At 37.0% G+C, this 20,036-nt stretch overlaps 4 protein-coding genes and 1 long non-coding RNA gene across 6 annotated transcripts; 3 read left to right on the plus strand and 2 right to left on the minus strand.

Moving 5' to 3' along the window:
* Positions 1-488: 488 nt before the first annotated feature.
* Positions 489-1,367, plus strand: LOC140317815 (ribonuclease-like). Of its 2 annotated transcripts, none has more exons than XM_072395323.1 (2): positions 489-544; positions 873-1,367. In XM_072395323.1, the coding sequence occupies exon 2, from the start codon at positions 879-881 to the stop codon at positions 1,311-1,313; it is 435 nt and encodes a 144-aa protein (XP_072251424.1). In that variant the 5' UTR covers positions 489-544; positions 873-878; the 3' UTR covers positions 1,314-1,367. The 2 variants fall into 2 exon arrangements, with proteins under 2 accessions (XP_072251424.1, XP_072251423.1); XM_072395322.1 differs by lacking the exon at positions 489-544 and adding an exon at positions 754-777.
* A 3,966-nt stretch (positions 1,368-5,333) lies between these two features.
* LOC140318537 (uncharacterized) lies at positions 5,334-8,907 on the plus strand. The gene is made up of 6 exons (XM_072396363.1): positions 5,334-6,051; positions 6,151-6,477; positions 6,612-6,971; positions 7,108-7,242; positions 7,328-7,371; positions 7,449-8,907. Exons 1-6 carry the CDS (start codon positions 6,009-6,011, stop codon positions 7,581-7,583), a joined length of 1,044 nt encoding a protein of 347 aa, XP_072252464.1. The 5' UTR covers positions 5,334-6,008; the 3' UTR covers positions 7,584-8,907.
* Positions 8,908-11,198: 2,291 nt separating this feature from the next.
* Positions 11,199-12,795, plus strand: LOC140317764 (uncharacterized). Its single transcript, XM_072395277.1, has 5 exons — positions 11,199-11,273; positions 11,387-11,831; positions 12,054-12,191; positions 12,313-12,356; positions 12,430-12,795. The coding sequence occupies exons 1-5, from the start codon at positions 11,199-11,201 to the stop codon at positions 12,562-12,564; spliced, it is 837 nt and encodes a 278-aa protein (XP_072251378.1). The 3' UTR covers positions 12,565-12,795.
* A 948-nt stretch (positions 12,796-13,743) lies between these two features.
* LOC140318538 (uncharacterized) lies at positions 13,744-14,034 on the minus strand. The gene is made up of 2 exons (XR_011917839.1): positions 13,951-14,034; positions 13,744-13,847 (listed from the first exon to the last, which is right to left on the minus strand). It is a non-coding gene; the product is annotated as an uncharacterized lncRNA (long non-coding RNA).
* Positions 14,035-15,926: 1,892 nt separating this feature from the next.
* On the minus strand, positions 15,927-19,707 carry LOC140318540 (uncharacterized). The gene is made up of 6 exons (XM_072396365.1): positions 19,623-19,707; positions 19,100-19,441; positions 18,660-19,004; positions 18,193-18,309; positions 16,658-16,719; positions 15,927-16,263 (listed from the first exon to the last, which is right to left on the minus strand). Exons 1-6 carry the CDS (start codon positions 19,663-19,665, stop codon positions 16,099-16,101), a joined length of 1,074 nt encoding a protein of 357 aa, XP_072252466.1. The 5' UTR covers positions 19,666-19,707; the 3' UTR covers positions 15,927-16,098.
* Positions 19,708-20,036: the final 329 nt, after the last annotated feature.

Below are 20,036 nucleotides of genomic sequence, written 5' to 3' on the forward strand. Positions count from 1 at the left end.
AATATTAGTAAAAACAAGAGATCTCAAATGCATTCAAACATGAGGTGTGTTGACCAACAGATTTTTTTTTCTGAATGAACTGCACACACAGTGTGTCAATATTATAGATGGACAAATTGTAATTGTTATGTCTTTACATCAAAGTAGTTTGCCTTGGCTAAATCAAGCTCTCTTTGATACATTGGAAGGGACCCCCCCTTCCAAAACACTCAGCATGGTTTAAAGACCTGCATGCAGATCACCACAAAGTGCATTGCTACAGGAGATGAAGTTCGAAGATACTCACAGAAGATATAAACTGTTCTGCTTGTGCTGCGGTATTTGTAGACATGAGACAGGGCTCAACTCTGTGATTTCACATTGCTTTAGTCTTGTTACAATATTTACATAAAGCAGTGAAAACATACTTTGCCCAACTTAACAGCCTTTGACCTGAATTTCTTCCCCACTTTGTTTTTGGATCAAGAAATCAAAGTTCAAACCAAATCCTATAAATGAGCCAGTTCCCCGAGAGTTGCCACTGACCTCTGTGTCAACGATACAGGTAATTCTTATTCTTTGTCGAAGTATAATATATTTACTGTTTTTTGGATTTTTTTTCATTTTATTTAGGCAGCAAGGACAATGCTAAAATAAATACAGTGGAGTTTCATGCTTAAAAGTTTTGTATTTTGTTGCCATGTTTTTATGATGAAATTTAGTCATCAGTGTCTGTGCTTCACTGCAATTTCGCAAATTTCTTTACAGATCATCACAGGTCACTCTTTTTGGAACATGGTATGCCTTTTGACATCTTTATTTAACATTTGTTAAGTGAAAGTAAAATGTATGATATGATGTCCATGAATTATTTCCACATTTGTTCTCTCCAGGAAACGATGAAGATCTCATTCGCATGTTTGCTGGTGCTTTGTACCACTGTAATCTGTCAGGATGAAAGCATTCGTCCCCGTTACCAGAAGTTCATATCCCAGCATATCAATGCAGGCATGAGTGCTACCCGGTGTAATGCTGTGATACATGAAAGAGGAATCACTAAAACCAACAGTAATGAGTGCAAGGAGACAAACACCTTTATCCGCGCCACCACCAACCTCGTCAAACCAATCTGTTCACAAGCAGGAGAGCCATACGGAACCATGAGGAAAAGTCTAAAACCCTTTGATATTGTTGTTTGTACACTGAAAAACCAAGGGGCCCGGCGTCCACACTGTGATTACAAAGGCCAAAGTCGTACCAGGAAAATTGCAATCAATTGTGGGCAAGGCTTTCCTGTGCACTTTGAAAGAGATATTGTACACTTTAATGACTGATTATTTGCTGTGCTTTTCAGTGTCTTGTTAAATAAAAACCGGTTTAACAGCTCAGTTACGGTATGTTCTTTGTATACTGACAGCAGGTAGTCTTTTAGCAAAGTGGAGCATTTAGCAGCTAAACTGTAGGGGCTGAAGGCTGAAATTTGCTATTTATCTACAAATTCATACACGAACCATTCACTTCCCTCATCCTCATGTTCCCTCATCTGGCTGAAATTGGCTGGTCTTTGACTGGGAGAAGCAAGTTTGAGTGAGTATAGCCTGTGTCTGGTGAATCTATACATAAGGAACAGTTTGCAACTGTGTAATGTAATTGTACTGTATGTAAACGTTTTGCTTATTTTGCAATAACCAGCAGAAAAAAAATTATAAAAAAGTGTTAATGAATCAAATATGACACAATACAGTCAGTAATTACACTGATTACTTTTCCACCTTAAAGTTTGCACCTATTTGATCATTTCACTGACATTTCATATATGTTGTCGTTACATATGTTGTCGAGCATTTTTTTCCCTTCCAGGTTACAGCTCTTGCTATCTGAATGTGCTCCTTCTGGCAAGTTCCTCAATGGTCATCGCAGTATTGGCCAAGCACACTTCCCTGTCAAATTTTCAACCTTTATTTAATTTGAGTTAGTTTTTCAAATCAATTTTAATACATTTCTTTAGTAAATTTACACACAATACTCCACAATGGCAAATTATTATTTAACTAGTTTATTCGAAATAAAACACTGAAATACGACACGTGGGCTTTCTGAAACTTATACATAGTGAAAGCACCTTTATCAGCAATGGCAGGATAAAAAATAGTTTTCTTTGGAATCACCCAACAGGCTTTGCACACCACACTGTTTAACGTTTCTTCTGTTCCTCTCGTCAGAATAATCGCACAATGGTTACTTCTTAATCATTTAGTTGGGACTCGATGCAAACTGTAACCAATCCCGCTGCAATCAAAAACTGGATGTTAATGGGTGTTAATGGTTTAAAGTCTCTTCCATCACAACAGAGGAACACTCCATCTCATTTATAGTCTGCTGGCCTGTTGGTTACCCGTCTGTCCAAAGCACTTTGTCAACAATTACTTAGTTTGGCTCAGTAGAAATAGGAAGTTCATTGGTGGTTCTAGACATTTGTTTTAGGGCACTTTCACACCAGAATAGTCCGGGGGACTTGGCTCGATTGAGCAGGGAATGCTGAAACATTTCACACCTTCACTTGGTTTGGTTCACTTTTACACTGTACTTTTGAAAGCGGACCAAACCACCTGGACAACGTCATGCAGTTAAAGCTGCTCATTTGGGGTGGTATTGCCTGAAATGAGCACTGAGCAGGAAGGAAAAAAGCATAAGGAAGATGAAGACCTAGCTCATTGATTGGTCGAGACCGAAAACGGAAGTCCATCCCCTTCAGCCAGCTTATTCACAACAAAAACTGTTTTTACTTTGGTTTTCAACTTTGGTTTTCAAACCTAATTGCTTCTTCAGAAGAAGCTGCCCAGTATGAGCAGCTGGTTAGGGAGCAAGCTAGTTTGTTGCTCCCTACATGTGAGGAATGCAGCATGACCGATGAATACCGTAAACAGCGAGAGAAAATGAGGTGCTGCTGTGGTTACACAGACACTGAGCGAGGTACATCACTTCCTCTCTTTGGTTCGCTGGATAGTCCATTTGCATTTCCCACTGTAAGCGAACCCCACCAGCGAATCGGGACTCACGTTTTCAGGTGGACCAGGGTTCGCCTATTTGGACGACAGCAGAGTTCGGATGAACTTTCACACCTATCCCAACACAGCAAACTATCTGAAGAATCAAACTCTGATCTGTTTAAAATGGTCCAAACAGCTCTGGTGTTAAAGCGCCCTTTTTTGGGAAATTTCTTTATAGCCCTTCCCTGATCTGTTCACTGCAGTTTTTATTTATGTGGCATCAATTCACAAGAGAAAGAACAAACAATCCAGCTCAAGCATATTCAGTTCAAATCAGTACGATCCAGTTAATTTCAGTTGTGACTTGGCACAGTCCTACCTCGCAAATTTCTGGAACATCTCTTGCTTTCTCCCTGTCACATGACTATCAGCTGTGTCCTAAAAATATAGTTGTGTGCCTTTCTAAACTATATTCAGTTAAATCTGCATAAAAGTGATCTTTTACAATTAAGAAAGTATCAAGTATCAAAGAAAGTGCTGCTTTTGCTTTGTCATATTTTCAACACAAGAAATCCCCCTGCAGCAACAAGGTACATATCCTCATTTTGGGCTACAAGAAAAACTTTCCTCCTTTTTTTCATAGGGGGAACTTCTTCTCAGTTATATACACTCTTGTGTAGACAGAAGAGGAAAAATCAATTAACTGAATCTTCTTTAAAATGAGTGTTAAACAAACTTGAAATCTTTAAAGATTTCCATCAGTTTATTGCTATCATATTACAGCCATGTTAACATTCTCATCCTTCTTTTTACATTTCTTACATGTTCTTTTTGCCATTCCATTAATCTGCTTATGATCTGCTTTTAGTGACCTGCCCTCTTATACCTTTACTTTGAAATTGACAGTATCCTTTTCAGTTCTGCTTATGTCTCTTTTTGGGTCATTTTCCCTGTTGAAAATCTGTTGAGCTGTCACAAAGTCTCACTTATTTTGTCATTCGACGATAATATTACGAATAGAGGAATGTTTACAGTGCACTGGGATCAAGGCTTTGCCAACATTGAAACTGAACTTTGATCAACTAGGATCAATTTTAATGCACCGGCTGACTCTCCCATTTGCCAAACAGCATCTATCTACCAACACATAGACAGGTGTGTTTTATCTTCACTAGAAATACAAAGAGTCTACCAACGCTTAGAATGGTGTGTTTTATCTTCACTAGAAATACAAATAAATCATCTTTATAAAAAGCATCTTCTAAAACTGACTTTAAAGTAAGATAGGAAAAGAGCAAATAAAATGTAAAATAGGAATAAAATAAAAAAGCAACTCTGAAAGATAACAATTTGTAAAAAATTTTTTGTTTATTTATTAAGTTTATGAAATGTTCACCGACTCAATAAACTCTCTGCCAGAAGATGGCAGCAGAGTACAAAGAGAGGTTATAATTAGCATTTTAGGACAAATCTCAGCTTCTACACCACATGGTTGAAGGAACAGTATTTTCAACTTAACTTCTTTAAGACTGTTCCAGTTGCTCTCCCAACCAGTCATTCTATCCAACATAATATCAACACGAAACTGCCTCCTCAGCTGTCTCTGGTTGTTAGAAACCTGAGTGTCATGATTGACAACCAGCTATCCTGCTCTGACTGTGTTGTATCAGACTCTTGAAACCAAAATCATATTCTTTACCAACTGAAAATAAAGATCAAACTTATCTTGGGCTAAATCTTAAGGTAAGTGGCAAAATCTAAAACTGTTAGTAAAACATGGTAAAACGATATTTTTTTTACTTCACAAACCGGCAAGGTTCCTCTTTATGCTTTGTTAAAACAGCTGTTCAGAACAGATGTGTTACGAGAGAATACATGTGAGCCAAAAACCCCTGTATTCAAACACTGACATGAATATCAAATGCATTTTTGTACTTCAGAGATTTTTTGATCATTTGAACTGGACATTTTGTCTGAATGCTTCTTTAATCTCCATTAATAATAAACCATCTGTTCCCGCCAAAAGGTGGCAGCATTGCAAAGGGAAAGACAGAAGTGGACCGCTTGTGTTTAATGCTGAGCTATAGTAACAAACAGTGACACTCGGTTAAGTCAGTCATCATTGCTGTAATTTAGTTAATGACAAATTAACTTTCTGTCATTAAAAACTAAATAAAAATCCTGTGTTAGAACAATATTTCTCTTAGCATTGATACGTGAAAGGAGCAGGATCACACTGACCTCAGGCTTTGTTTGGGACAATGACTTTGGATATTTAATTTCTGGCTCAAAGTCTGTGATTGTTAAACGTAAACACAGAATGTATTTTTTACTTGGCTTGTTTTAAAAGTCAGTCCACGCAGATCAGCCACATCAGTAAAAACTATATCCTGGAGCCAGATACCTTGGGGCAGCCCCAGATGTTCTCTGATCATGCATTTTCAGCAAAAACTGTTTTGGAGGGAAAAAACGGGACATACTCAATAATAAGATCGCTGTCATCTCTTACTGTCCATAACCCCATCAATTATCAGAGAAACTAAAATTTGTAATAATATAATTATTGGACTGAGCTGCTTTGGGTCATATTGTCATTATTTACTTCGACAAACACAAGTGGAAATTCTCCCAGCATGACTATTTTATCATGAGTTAAAAAATATGGGGGACATAAAGAGCATATTTTTAGCATGCCTTGAAGACATAATTAATTACCAGTTGTTTAGAATGACATTATAGTCACAAAATGACTATGTTATTGTCCTTATCACTGCACTAAGACACTTATATTATTGGGAACTTCATCACTGAAAACTCAACAAAGGTGCCCTATGTGTTATTTATAGAGATGACTACTTAGATCAGGTGAGATCATTTCCACTTTGGTACACTTGAAAGCCATGAAAACGGACCAATTAAATTGATTTGAAATAGTCTCCTCCCATTTCATAATTTCCTCCCAGTTTATGGTCACATTATGATTAATCATCCTGCTGTGCAATGCAAATTAACAGATGTCTCAAGTGAATTAACAGGACAATGTTGACTTTATTTTGTATCGCTCTTGTGATTACAAGCGGACGTGAGTATTATTACAAACTCAAGTTTTACTCAATATTTTTCACTTTTGACTTTTTATGGTAATTGTTGTGGAAATGTATCAAATAATTAAATTTTTCAGGATGCATGGATGATGAGACTTTTGCAACGAAGACCGTTCACGTTGGAGAGGATGTCACTCTCACATGTAGCCGACGATCTGAAACCTCAGCATTCTTATTTTGGACCAAACTCATTGCTGGAAAATTGCCTCAAATCTTAGGAGCAACTTACACTTTTGATGGCGGCATTGTAAATAATACTCCTGGCTTTAGCGCTGGAAAAAAACCTGGAACATTTGTTCTTCACATAACCCAAACAAAGCTGAGTGATACTGCTTTTTACTACTGTGAAGAAATAGATGAACTGCAGAAAAGATATCTGAATGTTACCTTTCTCAGAGTCAAAGGTACAGTAAATGGAACAGTCATCACCTTGTCCATAGTCAGCTTTAAGTTTTCAGTAGTTTTTCTTTTGCAAATCAAAGTTTGCAGGCATTGTTTGGTTTGATCCATGATCAAAAAGTTTTTCCTCATCTCCTAGGACAAAAACCTGATATCCCTGCGATCATCCAAGAGTTTCCATTTGTTCCTGTCCATGCAGGAGACTCTGTGACTCTCCAGTGTTCAATTCTCTCTGAGTCTGAGAGTCATATGTGTCCAGGATTTCACAAAGTGTTCTTGTTCCAAGTTAGTTCTACTGAGCCTCAGCCCCGTGTGATTTATGCTCATGGAAACAATAGAGATAAATGCAGCGGGAGCGCTGAGGCTAACTCGTCTCACAAATGTGATTACAATTTCTCAATAAGCAATATCAGCCCCTTTGATATGGGGACCTACTACTGTGCTGTGGTCACATGTGGGCAGATATTGTTTGGAAATGGAACAAAACTGGGAATTGAAGGTAAACTTCTATTTGAGACATTTTAACACTTTGCATATGTAACTGTTGGATTACAATAAAGATTAATCTATAACAGCTGGGGCATCTGGTTTGTATGATTAGTGATCATGTTTTTTTGCACTTTCTTCATTTTCAGCACCCCAGTCATCTGAATCTTACAGAACCAACGTAGTTCTGTTTTCTTTGTGCGGAGCTTTGGCAATAAGTTTAATTGTTATTGTCCTGCTTATTAACACCATCAAGAAAAAGAATAAGTGTGAGAGTTGCAAAGGTAATAAAGCCTAATGTAAGATTTTTTTCCTCTGTGCATCATTTGTTGCTGATTATGAATCATGATTTGTCATTCTGTAATGCAGCTGCTGCTGATGCTACAATAACAACAGATCAACTAAATCAGCCGGTAAGTAAATGAGATGTTTCACTGCTAGAACGATCATGTAATTGAACGTGTCCTAATGTTTTGTTATATTGCTACAGACGAATGAGGATACCCTGGTTTATTCTGTGGCAAGTTTTACAAGGAGGAAAGCCAATCAAAGAGGAAGGAGGGATGTAAAAGTCGTTGAGCAAGAGACCATCTACAGTGATGTCAGAGCTTTGGGGTACGAATAGCTCCATAATGTACCCACCAGCTGTGTTTCCATTTCCATTTTTGATTCTCTTTCAAAAAATGTGAGTAATTAAAGGTGAAGGGAAACTGTGACAATTAAAAAAAAAAAAACATCCTCTAAAAGTTTTAAACATTTGCTGCAGATGGTTTTCACCTGTTACATTGATGAGCTGAACATTGAAAGAAATAGAAACAACTCTGTGAATCATACCTGACAAGGTTTAAGACAAAAATGACATGACTTCACCAGTTGTTGATGGTCTAAGCCGACACACATTAAGCTCATTTGACTGACCAGCATCTTCCATTTAAGAAATGTGTGAAGAAGAGCTCTCCCAGTTTTCCTCTTGTAGATGTACTGCAGTAATTCGCCTTGCATTTTATTTCAAGCCTCTTTTATTGAATTAGAACCGTAAGAAATGTGATATATTCCTCCAGTACCTGACAATCCGACGCAGCCTAGTTTATTCACCTCAAAGCACTGTAGCCGATGGAAGCGTGTTCAATTCGCATATCTTTTTTGATGGCTTTTCGGAAAATTGTCTCAGATTTTCTTCACTGTGAACGGAAACTTAACTATTGAAGGTCTTAAATAGCGCTAATTCCCTGTTTGTATGGGAATTTGTGACATTTTTTGGAAGTATATTTTGTTTGATAGTCTCTCTGAAGTTAAAAATGTCACTTAAACATGTAGACAGGACCTTTTAATTTCACTTTTAATATTATACTTTGCTATAGTTTAAAGTTTGATTTTGAGTTTCTATTTAGTTTCAGGTTAGTCAACATAAATATTAAGTGTTGGACAAGGTTACTGTTAAAAGGCCTTTCTACTTGTTTATTCTCTATATTCAAGTCTCTCTTTGTTGATATATTTAATTTTTTTGTAAAACAAAATGTTTTAATTGTACAAAAAATAAGATTTATTTTATTAAGTTCGGTGGTAGCACATTTTTTGTAAAGAAGAAAATTATGTTTTGGTCTTTTATTCCTTAGATATAGAAAACATGTTTATTCAAGTATGACTATTTCCTCACAATTTCCTCACTAATGTTTTTAAAGTGGAGTTTATTGAAGTATTTGTGAATTGTCAGTGTTTTACCAGCAGCAAAAAGCAGTGTGAGCGTTTTTAATTTTCAGAATGAGATTTCCTGACAGACTTTTTGAGGTTTGAATTATTATTAATTTTAATTTGCCTGTCAGGAATACTTCTCATTCTCTAAAACTGTAAACTGTATGCTGTCTGCGTCCTATTACTCAATAAGATACTGACTACTCGTAGGAACTACACAACAGTTTGTTAGTAAAAATTGTCTTCTATATTTTCGTTCTGGCAGCAGTTACTGATTTATGTTTTCAGACTTCTGTAACTGTACATTATTGTTACATACGATGTTGCAGTGTCTGTGTGTTATTTTATCTGTCAGGAACACAAAATAAATGTGTTCTGCAGTGTCATTTTCATTTTGAGATAGTTTTTCATTTCTACAGCAAGAGCATGTAACATATCAAAAACAGAGTTTGAACCTGATATGTAATCAGAGATCAGAGATAACAGAAATACGATAGACCTTTACCTGTCCCAGAAGGCTAAGTTCCAAATTAAAGCCCTGGTGGAGCAGGAGGTCTCAACCAGGCATTTTGAGCCACATTTTCATAGCCTGCCAGAGCCGATTCAAACATGATTTTACACATAAAATTAGTGCCACTCGGTAAGAAAAGTGTCCCTCTCCTGTCTTTGCTTCGGATTTCTGCTGAGCATTAACTATTGGATAATAGACACAAGACTTTACATGACTAAAAAGTGTAAGAACTAGTTAACTGTTGTAGATATTGGTTTGAAAAGCATGAGTTCACACACTCCACCAGTTTGCATGAGTTGCAAATTCATTCCTTAATTCTCAGGAAATGGCAGTTGCTTGGTGAGAAAAAAAAAAGTAATCTTACTGAGCCCTGAGGAATATTACGTGTGGCTTTTCTTTGGGGACAATACGTGACCTTAGAAGTTCGGATTGTCTATAAGAATAAATAGGTTAGTAGGCTAGTTTAGTTTAGTAACTCGAAATGTAAGTATAAGCAAACACATTCAGCTAGTAGTTTCCATTATACCTGCTGAATATAAGCATGTTAGCTTTTTAACATTAATGTTAAACTCTAAGCACCACAGTGCCCAAGTTGCCACTACACAAACAACACAAACATGCCTACAACTGTTAAGATAAAACTTCCACCTACTAAACATCATATGTCTGTATCGTTACTATGAGCATACCAACGTGCTGATGTTAGCATGATGCCTTAGTGCAGGGTTGTCATTCAAATACACAGTGGGCCAAAATGAAATATCATCGCAGGACTGCCTTGATATTTATTGAAAAAATGTCTACAATTGAGGAAGTTTTTCCTTCTCATAAAATATAATGATGAATCTTTTCATGTGGAAACAAACTTAAGTTTTGCTTAACATTGAATCTGGAAAGAGCAAAGCTAAATATTAAAAAAATGGGAAATCAAATGTCAAATAAAAGACACATTTGTGGCTTCTTCTGAGTTAAAATAAACTTTTTTTGTTAAATTTCCTGCAGTAACCTTTTTTAACAGGCTAACAATGATAGTAATAATTTTGTGCTTCCCACCAGTCTATAAAATCTCCTGTTTTCCACCTTTCGTTTGGCCATTTTTGGGAGATGAAGCCCGATACAACTTTAAATCTGAAGTTTTTATCTGTCAGCTGAGCTTTCAGTTTTTCTCAAAGGGAGATGAACAGGTCTCAAACCCTTAAAGCGCAGGTGTAAGTACATGAGTAACATTATCTTAATGTTTGTGAAAATCTTCAAGGAAACCAGCTCTTTACAATTTTGCTCTGGCTTACAGAAATCAACCGTCCACTCAACTGTCAAACAATGTTTGAAAAAATACTTATGTTACAGTGTGACCTATTTGAACGCACCACAAAACTAAAAAAAAAGAAGGGGGAAAAAGTACCAGCATAACAGGAAATGTAGTTTCTGTTGACTTCAGACAGTCTGATCTATTACGTCCACCTTGCTTCACCAACTGAAATCTCTGCACCATCGAGATGTTGCATCTATGTATTGTACTTATGCTTGTTCATCAGGCATGTAAGTCCTGTTTACGTCTTTCTCTCTAAATGTTTTATTTGAATGTTTTGTCCTGGGCTTCTGTTGTATCTGCGTTTGTATAGTAAAGGTAACTGTAGCCACTCTTCTTCTTGAGCTGGTCTTTAACAAACCTGAGCGTTCTTTATACTGTGGGTGTAGTTTTGTAAATGTATGGATTGTAGGCATTTAAAACAAATTTCTTCTTCTAATTTTGTTTTGTAAACATATTTTCAGAATAATTTTACAATTGTTTTTTATCATCTGTTGTCTTTTAATTCAGACTCGCTTATCTCAGTGATCGAAGGTCAATATGGTGAATCCGTAACCGTAACATGTGGGTTCCCTGATTTGGAGTACAGCAACATCCGAGTTAAGTGGTACAAACAGAGTATTGGTGATACTCTTACATTAATCACAACACTGATGAAAAATACGGTGGACCCCGCATTTGAACAGGGGTTTTCGCCTTCACGATTTGGTGCAAACTGCACAACAGTCATGAGCACTCTGACCATTTTCAAAACAGAGCCAGAAGATGAAGCACTGTATCACTGTGCAATCCTCACTTGGAGGGTCGATCAGTGGACTGGGACCTATTTATCTTTAAAAGGTAATGCTTGTCTCTTCATAATAGGTCAGTTTGTGAATTTGTTGTATTTCATATCATCGGTCTAAATTATTTTCAGGAATTAGCATTTTTTTGTCCTAAATCCCTTCATGCACATGACCTTTTACTTCTCCAACTCTTTTTTTCTTTCATAGAAAATGGTGAGAGAACAACAAAATATACCGTTGCTCAGTGGCCAACGATATCCAATCCAGTTCATCCTGGAGACTCTGTGACTCTTCAGTGTTCAGTCGTCCCTGATTCTCAAAAGTCATTCTGCCCAGATGAGCACAGTGTGCACTGGTTTGGAGTCAGATCGGATAAATCTCTTGGGAATATAATTTACACGAATGGAAATGGACCACATGAATGTGACGCCAAACCGGATATACCTTCTCCTTCAAAGAGCTGTGTTTATCACTTCTCAAAGAATGTCAGCTCCTCTGATACTGGGATTTACTATTGTGTTCTGGTAACATGTGGGGAGATAATATTTGGAAATGGAATAAAACTTGACATTGAAGGTAAGTGTGCGATGTGAAGGGGAAATAAGTAGGAAAGTAAGTAAATTAAGTCATGTTTATTTTAAAAATGTTTTTAGTCAAACATCACGATTATTAAAAGTAAAATGGGACGGAAGTAAAATTAAGTCCATAACGACAGAAATAATACCAGAAGATTGATTTACATTTTAATTTACTTACAAATGTTAACTTTGATTGGGGTTTTTTCTACTGGTGTGGCAGGCAGCGAATGGTCCTTTGGTGTTTTCCAGATGAACAGTGTCATTCTCCTTCTGCTTTCTGCTGTACTGGTGATATGTGCGCTTGTTATAGCCATCCTCATCTCCATCATGAAGAAAACCAAGTGTGATTCTTGCAATGGTGATACACTTTACCTCACCATGTATATTTCTTTAATGCTTATTCATTAATGTTGTGACAACTATTACATTTAAGCTTTTTCTTTCTATCTATCAATGGAATTTCTTTTGTAATTTTGCAGTTGCTCTGTTTCTACAAAAAAGTGTTGGAAAAAGGAATTTAAAGGTAAGATTATTATAAAAATGTTGTAATGCATGTCAGTTGGTCATGTGCAAACGTTTTCTTTACATTTCCACAGAGTGAAATGGACAGACGGATTTACTCTGCTGCCGTCTTTACTGTGATAAAACCTGCCAGTGGTGGAAGAAGAGATGCTCAAGTGGGGGAGAAACAGAGGATCTATGCTGCTGTCAAGGCTTTTGGGTTGGAATAGCAAGTCACTTCTGGGGCTATTTGGATCAATTTCTAACATGACAATAGATTAGAATGGAAAAGAACGTTTTTTGTCATTGCACAGAAGTACAACGAAATTAAGATGCATCTCCAAATTGTGCTTATATATATTCATGAAAAGAACAAACAAACAATGTAAAAATGTAACTTTATAAGAAAGGCCTGAAGTTCTGTTCTATTTGGCATATGCACGCTCACACACATACAACTGAGCAGGACACATAGATACACAGCTTAACAGAGTATTACACTTTGGTGGTTATTGCACTTCTGGAGACAGTATATTACATGTGGAATTTGCAGATGGATCAGTGTGTAATAATTATGGTAATTATGGAGAAAGGCTTTAAAAGTGACGCTTTTCTGTTGGAAAGATAATTCAGCTCAGTGTTACTAATGTAAATGATAAATGTTGTTTGGTGGCTGTAGCCTGCCATGTTACGGAGTTTAGCTGATCTGATTAAACAAACGTAACGTTTTCTCCGTGTCCCTGTTGCAAACTGTTGACTCACGTGAGTTTATGTGCCAAAACTAGGTTTGTAGGTTTGTTAGCTGGACAGAAATGTCTTGGCATCATATTATGGAAGTCATTTTCACGTTTTCATGTGCAATCAGAAATTACAGAATCTGACGAACAGCAGCTTTTACACACTGCCCCTTTAAGGCAGTTTATCCATGTTAAGAGTTCTGATGGCCCAGGGAAAGAAGCTGTTTGTCATCCTGACTGTGCAGGCTTTGATTGACCTGCATCGCCTGCCAGAGGGGAGCAGGTCGAACAGGTGGTGGGTTGGGTGGGAGGGGTCAGACAGGATGGCTTTGACCTGTCTGAGGCAGTGTGAGGTGATGATCATACTGTATATACACACACATATATATATATTTTTTTTATTTGCATGAAAATGTATTTATTTCTATATAGATAGAATTTTGAAAACATACTTATTTCTACTGGAGTTCCATCTCCAAACAGGATCTTTCCACATGTGACCACAGCACAGTAGTAAGTTCCACTACTTGAGCGGTTCTCTATAGTTTTGGTCTATAGTTTTCTCTATAGTTTTCCTGTTTGTTTATCACAGCTGAAATTGCCAGTATAAATTATGCCTGGATTGGATTCTGATCCAGCTCTGTACCAGAACACCTTGCGTTCACCTGGACATTTGGAGAGGAATGAGCAGTCCAGATTCACATAGTTTTCCTCTGGGACCTGCTCCTTTTCTGGAGCTTGTTTCACGTAGATAGTTTTCTGCTTATTTTCAGGATCTGAGTGATGCCCAAAAAGACAGAAACAAGAGTTAAATTTATTAGTTTTTTGGGGGAGGTATTGAAACAGATGTGCAAACAGAGCAAGATGATTAAACCTTACCATTCACAGCCAAATATGTGCTATTAATGAATCCCATTTTATATGCTGCTCCTGCCTGACAGAAGTATGATGCTTCATCCTCTTATGATGAGGGGATACGTGTTACCCAATTTTGTGGCATTGAATCTTGTATTGTTAAACTGTCCTTGAAGTTCTATTTTGTCAAAACTGCCCTGAGCAACATTTTGGAACATGTATCCAAGATCCAACTTATACCAGTAAAACAACCCAGGTTTATCAAAGACCGTACATATCAGAGTCACATTGTCACCAAGCACAGCCTCCGTCAAAGAGATCTGATGAGGAACCTCAAGGGCTTGAATCACAGCTAAAGAAAAGAGAAAATATTAATGGCAAAGAGTAATATACAACAAATACATTCAAATGTGACTTCTGTCAATTTCTAATAGTCTAATATGTTCTATCACTGTTGCATGTATTTATATAGATAACTGCACTTACACACCGTACTTAGAAGAACCAAAGCAGCCAGTCCTCCAAGTGTTGTGACAGACCACCTTTCTCCTGCACAACTTTCTACCTACCAAAACGGTGTATGCAAGATGTCCAAATTTAACAAAATAGAACTCATCCTGATTGGCTGAAGAGCAGACAGTGTATGCAGTAGTGAACTGTTTTTTTTGTGTGTGTGTGTCTGTTTTTTTAACACTGGACTAAACGAGGAAGTGCAAGTTGAATAATACCGATCACTCAACAAAGACATGTCATTTATTTTGACATCTATATTTCATCAATGCATACAATGAATATTTTTTCCTGTGAGTAGTCTATAATAACTTTCCCCAAAAGACACCTTCATCGAGCTTGGTGCAAGGCAGTAAAATTGCAGCGGTCAGGGCTGTAGATGCACTTGTATGAGCAGAGCTCCAATTGTGCTCCACAGCAGCTGCTGTTCCCTTTGAAACCATTATTGTTCCACAATCATATTTTATTTTATGGCTGTTGCCAAGGTTCACAGATCAAATGAACAGTTGAGAACTGTTATTCTTACGGTGAATTCCAATTATTTATTCTTATTTAGTCTTTTGACACTGATTTAAAAAAATTATCTCAACATTAATTTGCTCAGAAACTTGCGTTTGTTCCCTTTGAGTGAAATGGCTCTGACCAGTACTGAAAAGCTATAATCTGATTTAACAAGGCAACTAAAAGTGGCAGAAGTGTGTAATTTTGCTTATATTTGCTACATGCTGAAGTGGTGTCTTATGGAAAGGATTTCTACAGAGAATTAACCTTTCATTCATGCTTAGCTTCCTGTGATGTCAGCTGTGCCTTTCCTTCCAGTTCCTGTTTGACCCTTGCATAGGTTAATGTGATCTGTGGTGTTTGATGCTTTTAGGGCCTGACCTATTTTTTTGCAGCCATATCCTCAGACATAGAGGAACTTCTATCATTTATATACACACACCACATCTGAATACTTATGTGAATTAAAAAGGACTTTTACTCTGAAAGTCAACCGTTTTACCTGTGGTCATTTAATACACAGGTAGCCACAACTCTGGGAACTAATTTAATTCTTCCTATTTATAAGCTAGCTAGCTGATTGTCTCGTTTTTCTCTGTGTGGCCTTGTAATGGACTGGCGACCTGCCCAGGGTGTACCCCGCTGCCCACAGCCAGGATGGGCTCCATCACGCCCCCCTAACCCTGAACTGGATTAAGCGAGTATAGGAAATGGATGGATGGATTGATGAGTAGATCTAAAAGAGGAGGCAATACACACAGTCTGCACATTTGTATTTCTTACTGATTATTTGATTTAACAATTACAGTTTCACTGAATCTCAAACCTCAGTGTCAAAGTGTTGTCTTTCTCTGAATAATTGATAAGAGACTCTACAGTAACGTGCTACTCCTCTCAATAACTCCTCTGAGTGCAGAAAATAAGTTTAAAAAAAAGACACTGCCTGACCAAGAAAAAAAAGAGTATGAAAATTCATTGTTTATTAAATTGTTGTGCCAAGTGGCAACAGACATGGTGGCCTCGATGTTACTGTACAATGAACAAAACATTTAAGAGCTTGGTCACCTCAGTACCTCACTTTTAGTTCACATATGCATATTTTTAGGGTGAACATATCACATGAGCAAACATTAGCTATGCTGAAAAGATATGGGGAGTGATTCACAAGTCCTGCTCTGCCTGAAATGAGAGCTGCTGATGACTTTGGTGTTCTGCTCTGACAACACCATACACACATCCTGTGTGATCTCTCTTCTTGTTTCCGTGTTTCACATTTCTTCTGGAAAAGTCAAGGGCTGCATAGCTCACTGCATGTTCTTCTCTGTCCTGCAATAACATAAGATGAGACTGTGTTAGTAACAAAGATTTCACAGATTAGAGATAAAACATCAATATCAGAAAAGTTAACTTTAGACGTGTTTAGATAACTTTACAATGACTTTAATATTGAGTTTACCATTTAGAATACTTTTTAGACTTGATCGACATGTATGTTGGTTTAATGTGTCAGTCAGTTAATGTTGCAAAACTACTCCACAATTAGTCAGATTTTTCCAGCATTGCATAAATCGAACAATTGTGTGTATGTTGTACAGAGGATCTGACAAAAATAATGCTAAATGCTCGCAGTACCGAATGCAGTAAGAGCTGAATGTTGTGTTCATTAACTGTAATAATAAGCAAGGGTATACTGTATATGACTTATTTAAATTATATTTACCAAATCATTTGATTGATCTGCAGTTGACTTGTCACATCCAGGACAATGAGAGGCACTCATTCCTGTTGACAAGAGCAAAAACAGAGATATATTGCTGCTCTGTGACTGTGTTTGCTGTCATCTATATAAAGAATGAACAAAGTAAGACTCAAAGTCTTACTTTAACTGATTAGTTACAGTACTTTAACGAATACATTATACACACCCTGTGAAATAAGCGGTAAAGCTACTGTTTCATAATGATAACAAGTGGATAACACAGTTGGATCTCCAAAAAAAAGCTGTGGCACTGTGTAAAGTGTCAGTGTGAATAAAAGGTGATGCTTTCCAGAATTGGATTTTAAGGAAAAAAGGATTAATTTTATGACAGCAACACATTTCAGAGAAGAATGGGGTAATGTTTGCCACTATATTGCATAATCTTTTTACTACATTAACTCACCAATCTTTGGGCCTTCCTGTATCTTTTTGTTTTAAGAAGCACCAAATCTTTATATCGTGTGACATTTCTGCACTGCATTCAAGCACTCAAGACTGTTTTCTGGAGTCATGCTGTTTTAATACCTGTAGAATGTAATTTAGCATTTTCTTACAGAGGCTTTCCCTGATAAATATTTAATATGCATGGTAGCTAACCCTAATCCTAACCCTTACAGCACCAATAAACTCTAAAATCATAAAAAACTGCTAGCTTTCGAGCTGAAAACTGTGTGCTGGGTGTCCCCTCTTCTCTTTGCATGTCATTGTAGTATCCAAAAATAATTCTATTTGAGCTTGGACCCAGAGGAAGGTGTCTCTGGATCTTCCCTATGCACAAGTGTCCCTGAGCCTACGTAAAGCTTTTTGCTACAAAATCCTATCTGTGTTTAATGGCCAAAGGTCATGGCAGTTTTGTATTATTGGCCTTTTGCCTGGTAAGAAAAAAAATCTCCAGATTGTCTTGTAATGATATCATGAACTTTAGATGATGAAATCTCCAAATGTTTTGCAGCTTTTTTTATTTGAATCTGTGTTAATTTATTACACCATTTTTTTGTGGAGTTAAAATGATGAGCGCTCACCATCTCTGCTCCAACAATGCTCTAGGATGCTTTTATTCTAAATCCAAATCTGTTTCTGACATGTTGATAGTTAAATTCATTTAGAGACATTGCACTTTTTTGTTGCCACAGCCCATATTTTTTTAAGCATGTTGCTGGGCCAAAATTCACAATTAGCACAAATTTACACACACGTGGAGAATGAAGTTCTTCATGCTTGTGATATTCAAGGGTGAAAATTAGCACCATTTACATTTTAAGTAAGTTAGAACTATAGAGCATTTCTAAAATGTCACAGCATTTTCTTCTTAAAATAAACAAATCAGTCAACAATCATTAAACATTTCAGATTATTACTGGAAGTTAGTTGTGAAAATATGATTCCACAAAAAAAAAAACTAACATTCAGTTTGCTGACCTCACAAAAACATTACTTGAATTAACGTTGCATCTTGAGAGGAATAAGAAAAAATTTTAAATATGTAAATGATCAACCTTTGCGATCCTCAGAAGCTTTCTTTCGAATAATGTAGAAAAGAATTAAGACAATCAGAGCCACACAGCAGACCAGGAGTCCTCCAAGCACAAGAACCAGCAGGTCTGGTTCTGCTTCTACAATCAGAAAATTGGTTAAAGATGCAAGTTTCTATACACTTTTTAGACACATTTCTGTGTTTTCTTATGGTGCTGCACTGCTGACTCCAGTACACACTGGACGGTTTGCCCGTCCATCACAATAGACAAAATAGTTTCCGTTGATATTAAACTTTTAACCTTATCTTGTTTCCCTTTATCTCCTATCTTTGGGACCTATGACGCCAGTGTTTTGGCAAAAAATTGTAATACAAGAGACATTTTATAAAAACAAAGATTTTAAAATAATTTCTCCTGCTTGATTTTGAATTTCACCCTGATAAAAACACATGACAGATTTGAGGATATCTGAGACTGTGAATACATACGTGTGTTCAGCTGACTTCCTTTACCAAACAGGATTTCTCCACAGGTAACTACAGCACAGTAGTAGGTCCCAGCGTCAGAAGAGTCCTGTAGTGTTTTGGAAAAATGGTACACACAACTTCTCCCCAAGTCGTCATCAGTGCTGTTCCTGTGACTGTAAATTATACTGGGATGGGTTTTTCCTGAAGCAGCTCGGAACCAGTGGACACTGCGCCCGCCCGGACACTCGACTCTGTTTTCTTTGTTTTTGGAGAGAAGTGAACACTGGAGAGTCACGGAGTCTCCCTGCCGGATTGCTGCTTTGTCGGGAGTTTGTTCGACGTAAACACCTGTCTCCTGACTATAATCTGTGAAATATTTTAATGGAGGTTTGAAGAACGGCTAATGCGCAATATGATTCACAAGTCCAAGAGATAGATAAAAAACATAAATTGTTTATTACCTTTTACAGCCAGGAAGAATCCATTGATGAAAGTTTGTAAATATTCACTTCCACTTTGACAGAAGTATACGGCTTCATCCTCTTTGCTAACAGACGTGATGGTAAGTAACCACATACCATTTGCTTCATGGATTTGGAAACGTTGGTTATTAAATGGCTCAATTTGCTTTATTTGTTTATAAACTCCTGAGCCAACGGTTTGAACCATTTTTCCAAGAGACTGCTTATACCAATGACGGAACTTGATTTCATTTGAGACTGAACAGTTAAAAGTAATGTTGCCACCAAGTTCAAGTTCAGTCAGAGTGATAAGATGAGGGACCTCTTCAGTCTGAATATGGCCTGAAGAAAAGATTAAATGAACTGTTACCATAAAACAGGGCAAAACTAATGAAAAATGTAAATATCTGCTATTATAAGCAACGCTTTAAAGCTTATTTACCATGTTCTCTCACAAACAATTGATACAATAGTGTACAGCAGAACTGCTGTGACTAGTTGTCAAAAGTTAAATTGCACTTACACATTGAACTAAGAAGAATCAAAACAGTCAGACCTTCAATCATTGTGGCACAGCCGTCTTGTCCCACACTACTGATGTCTTCCTACGCAATGACATGTTAGATCATAATGTGTTTAAGGTTTACAGAGAAGAAGAAAAAGTGATTGGTTGGAATGTAAATAAGCACCCGCCTACATTCAACAAACACAACCCTTTTTCAGTGCAGCAAAGATTTCTTTGTTTAACTTGTAGATCTAGTCTGGTGACTTAGTTATGATACTTCCAATGTGCTGTCTTGCAAACAAATATGATGTCATGGTCTATTACCAAAAGAAGGCTCATAAAAAAACACTACCCATAGAGTAGTTTTCTCAGTAGTTAGCTCATAAAATATGACTTGGAAGAAGTTCACAAACTGGGAAATCTTATAATATT

Source organism: Leuresthes tenuis, unplaced genomic scaffold, assembly GCF_036924035.1.
Source record: "Leuresthes tenuis unplaced genomic scaffold, fLeuTen1.0.hap1 SCAF_11, whole genome shotgun sequence".
NCBI classification, from domain to species: Eukaryota; Metazoa; Chordata; class Actinopteri; order Atheriniformes; family Atherinopsidae; genus Leuresthes; species Leuresthes tenuis.

Coding starts and splice junctions, on each gene's coding strand:
- LOC140318537 (XM_072396363.1), top strand. CDS start 6,009: ATGTTGACTTTATTTTGTATCGCTCTTGTGATTACAAGCGGAC. Junction 7,243..7,327: donor TAAGTGTGAGAGTTGCAAAG/GTAATAAAGCCT, acceptor TCTGTAATGCAG/CTGCTGCTGATGCTACAATA. Junction 7,372..7,448: donor CAGATCAACTAAATCAGCCG/GTAAGTAAATGA, acceptor ATATTGCTACAG/ACGAATGAGGATACCCTGGT.
- LOC140317764 (XM_072395277.1), top strand. CDS start 11,199: ATGAGCACTCTGACCATTTTCAAAACAGAGCCAGAAGATGAAGCACTG. Junction 12,192..12,312: donor CAAGTGTGATTCTTGCAATG/GTGATACACTTT, acceptor GTAATTTTGCAG/TTGCTCTGTTTCTACAAAAA. Junction 12,357..12,429: donor TTGGAAAAAGGAATTTAAAG/GTAAGATTATTA, acceptor ACATTTCCACAG/AGTGAAATGGACAGACGGAT.
- LOC140318540 (XM_072396365.1), bottom strand. CDS start 19,665: ATGATTGAAGGTCTGACTGTTTTGATTCTTCTTAGTTCAATGT. Junction 19,442..19,622: donor GATTCTTCTTAGTTCAATGT/GTAAGTGCAATT, acceptor TCTTTTCTTCAG/GCCATATTCAGACTGAAGAG. Junction 19,005..19,099: donor ATTCTTCCTGGCTGTAAAAG/GTAATAAACAAT, acceptor AATATTTCACAG/ATTATAGTCAGGAGACAGGT.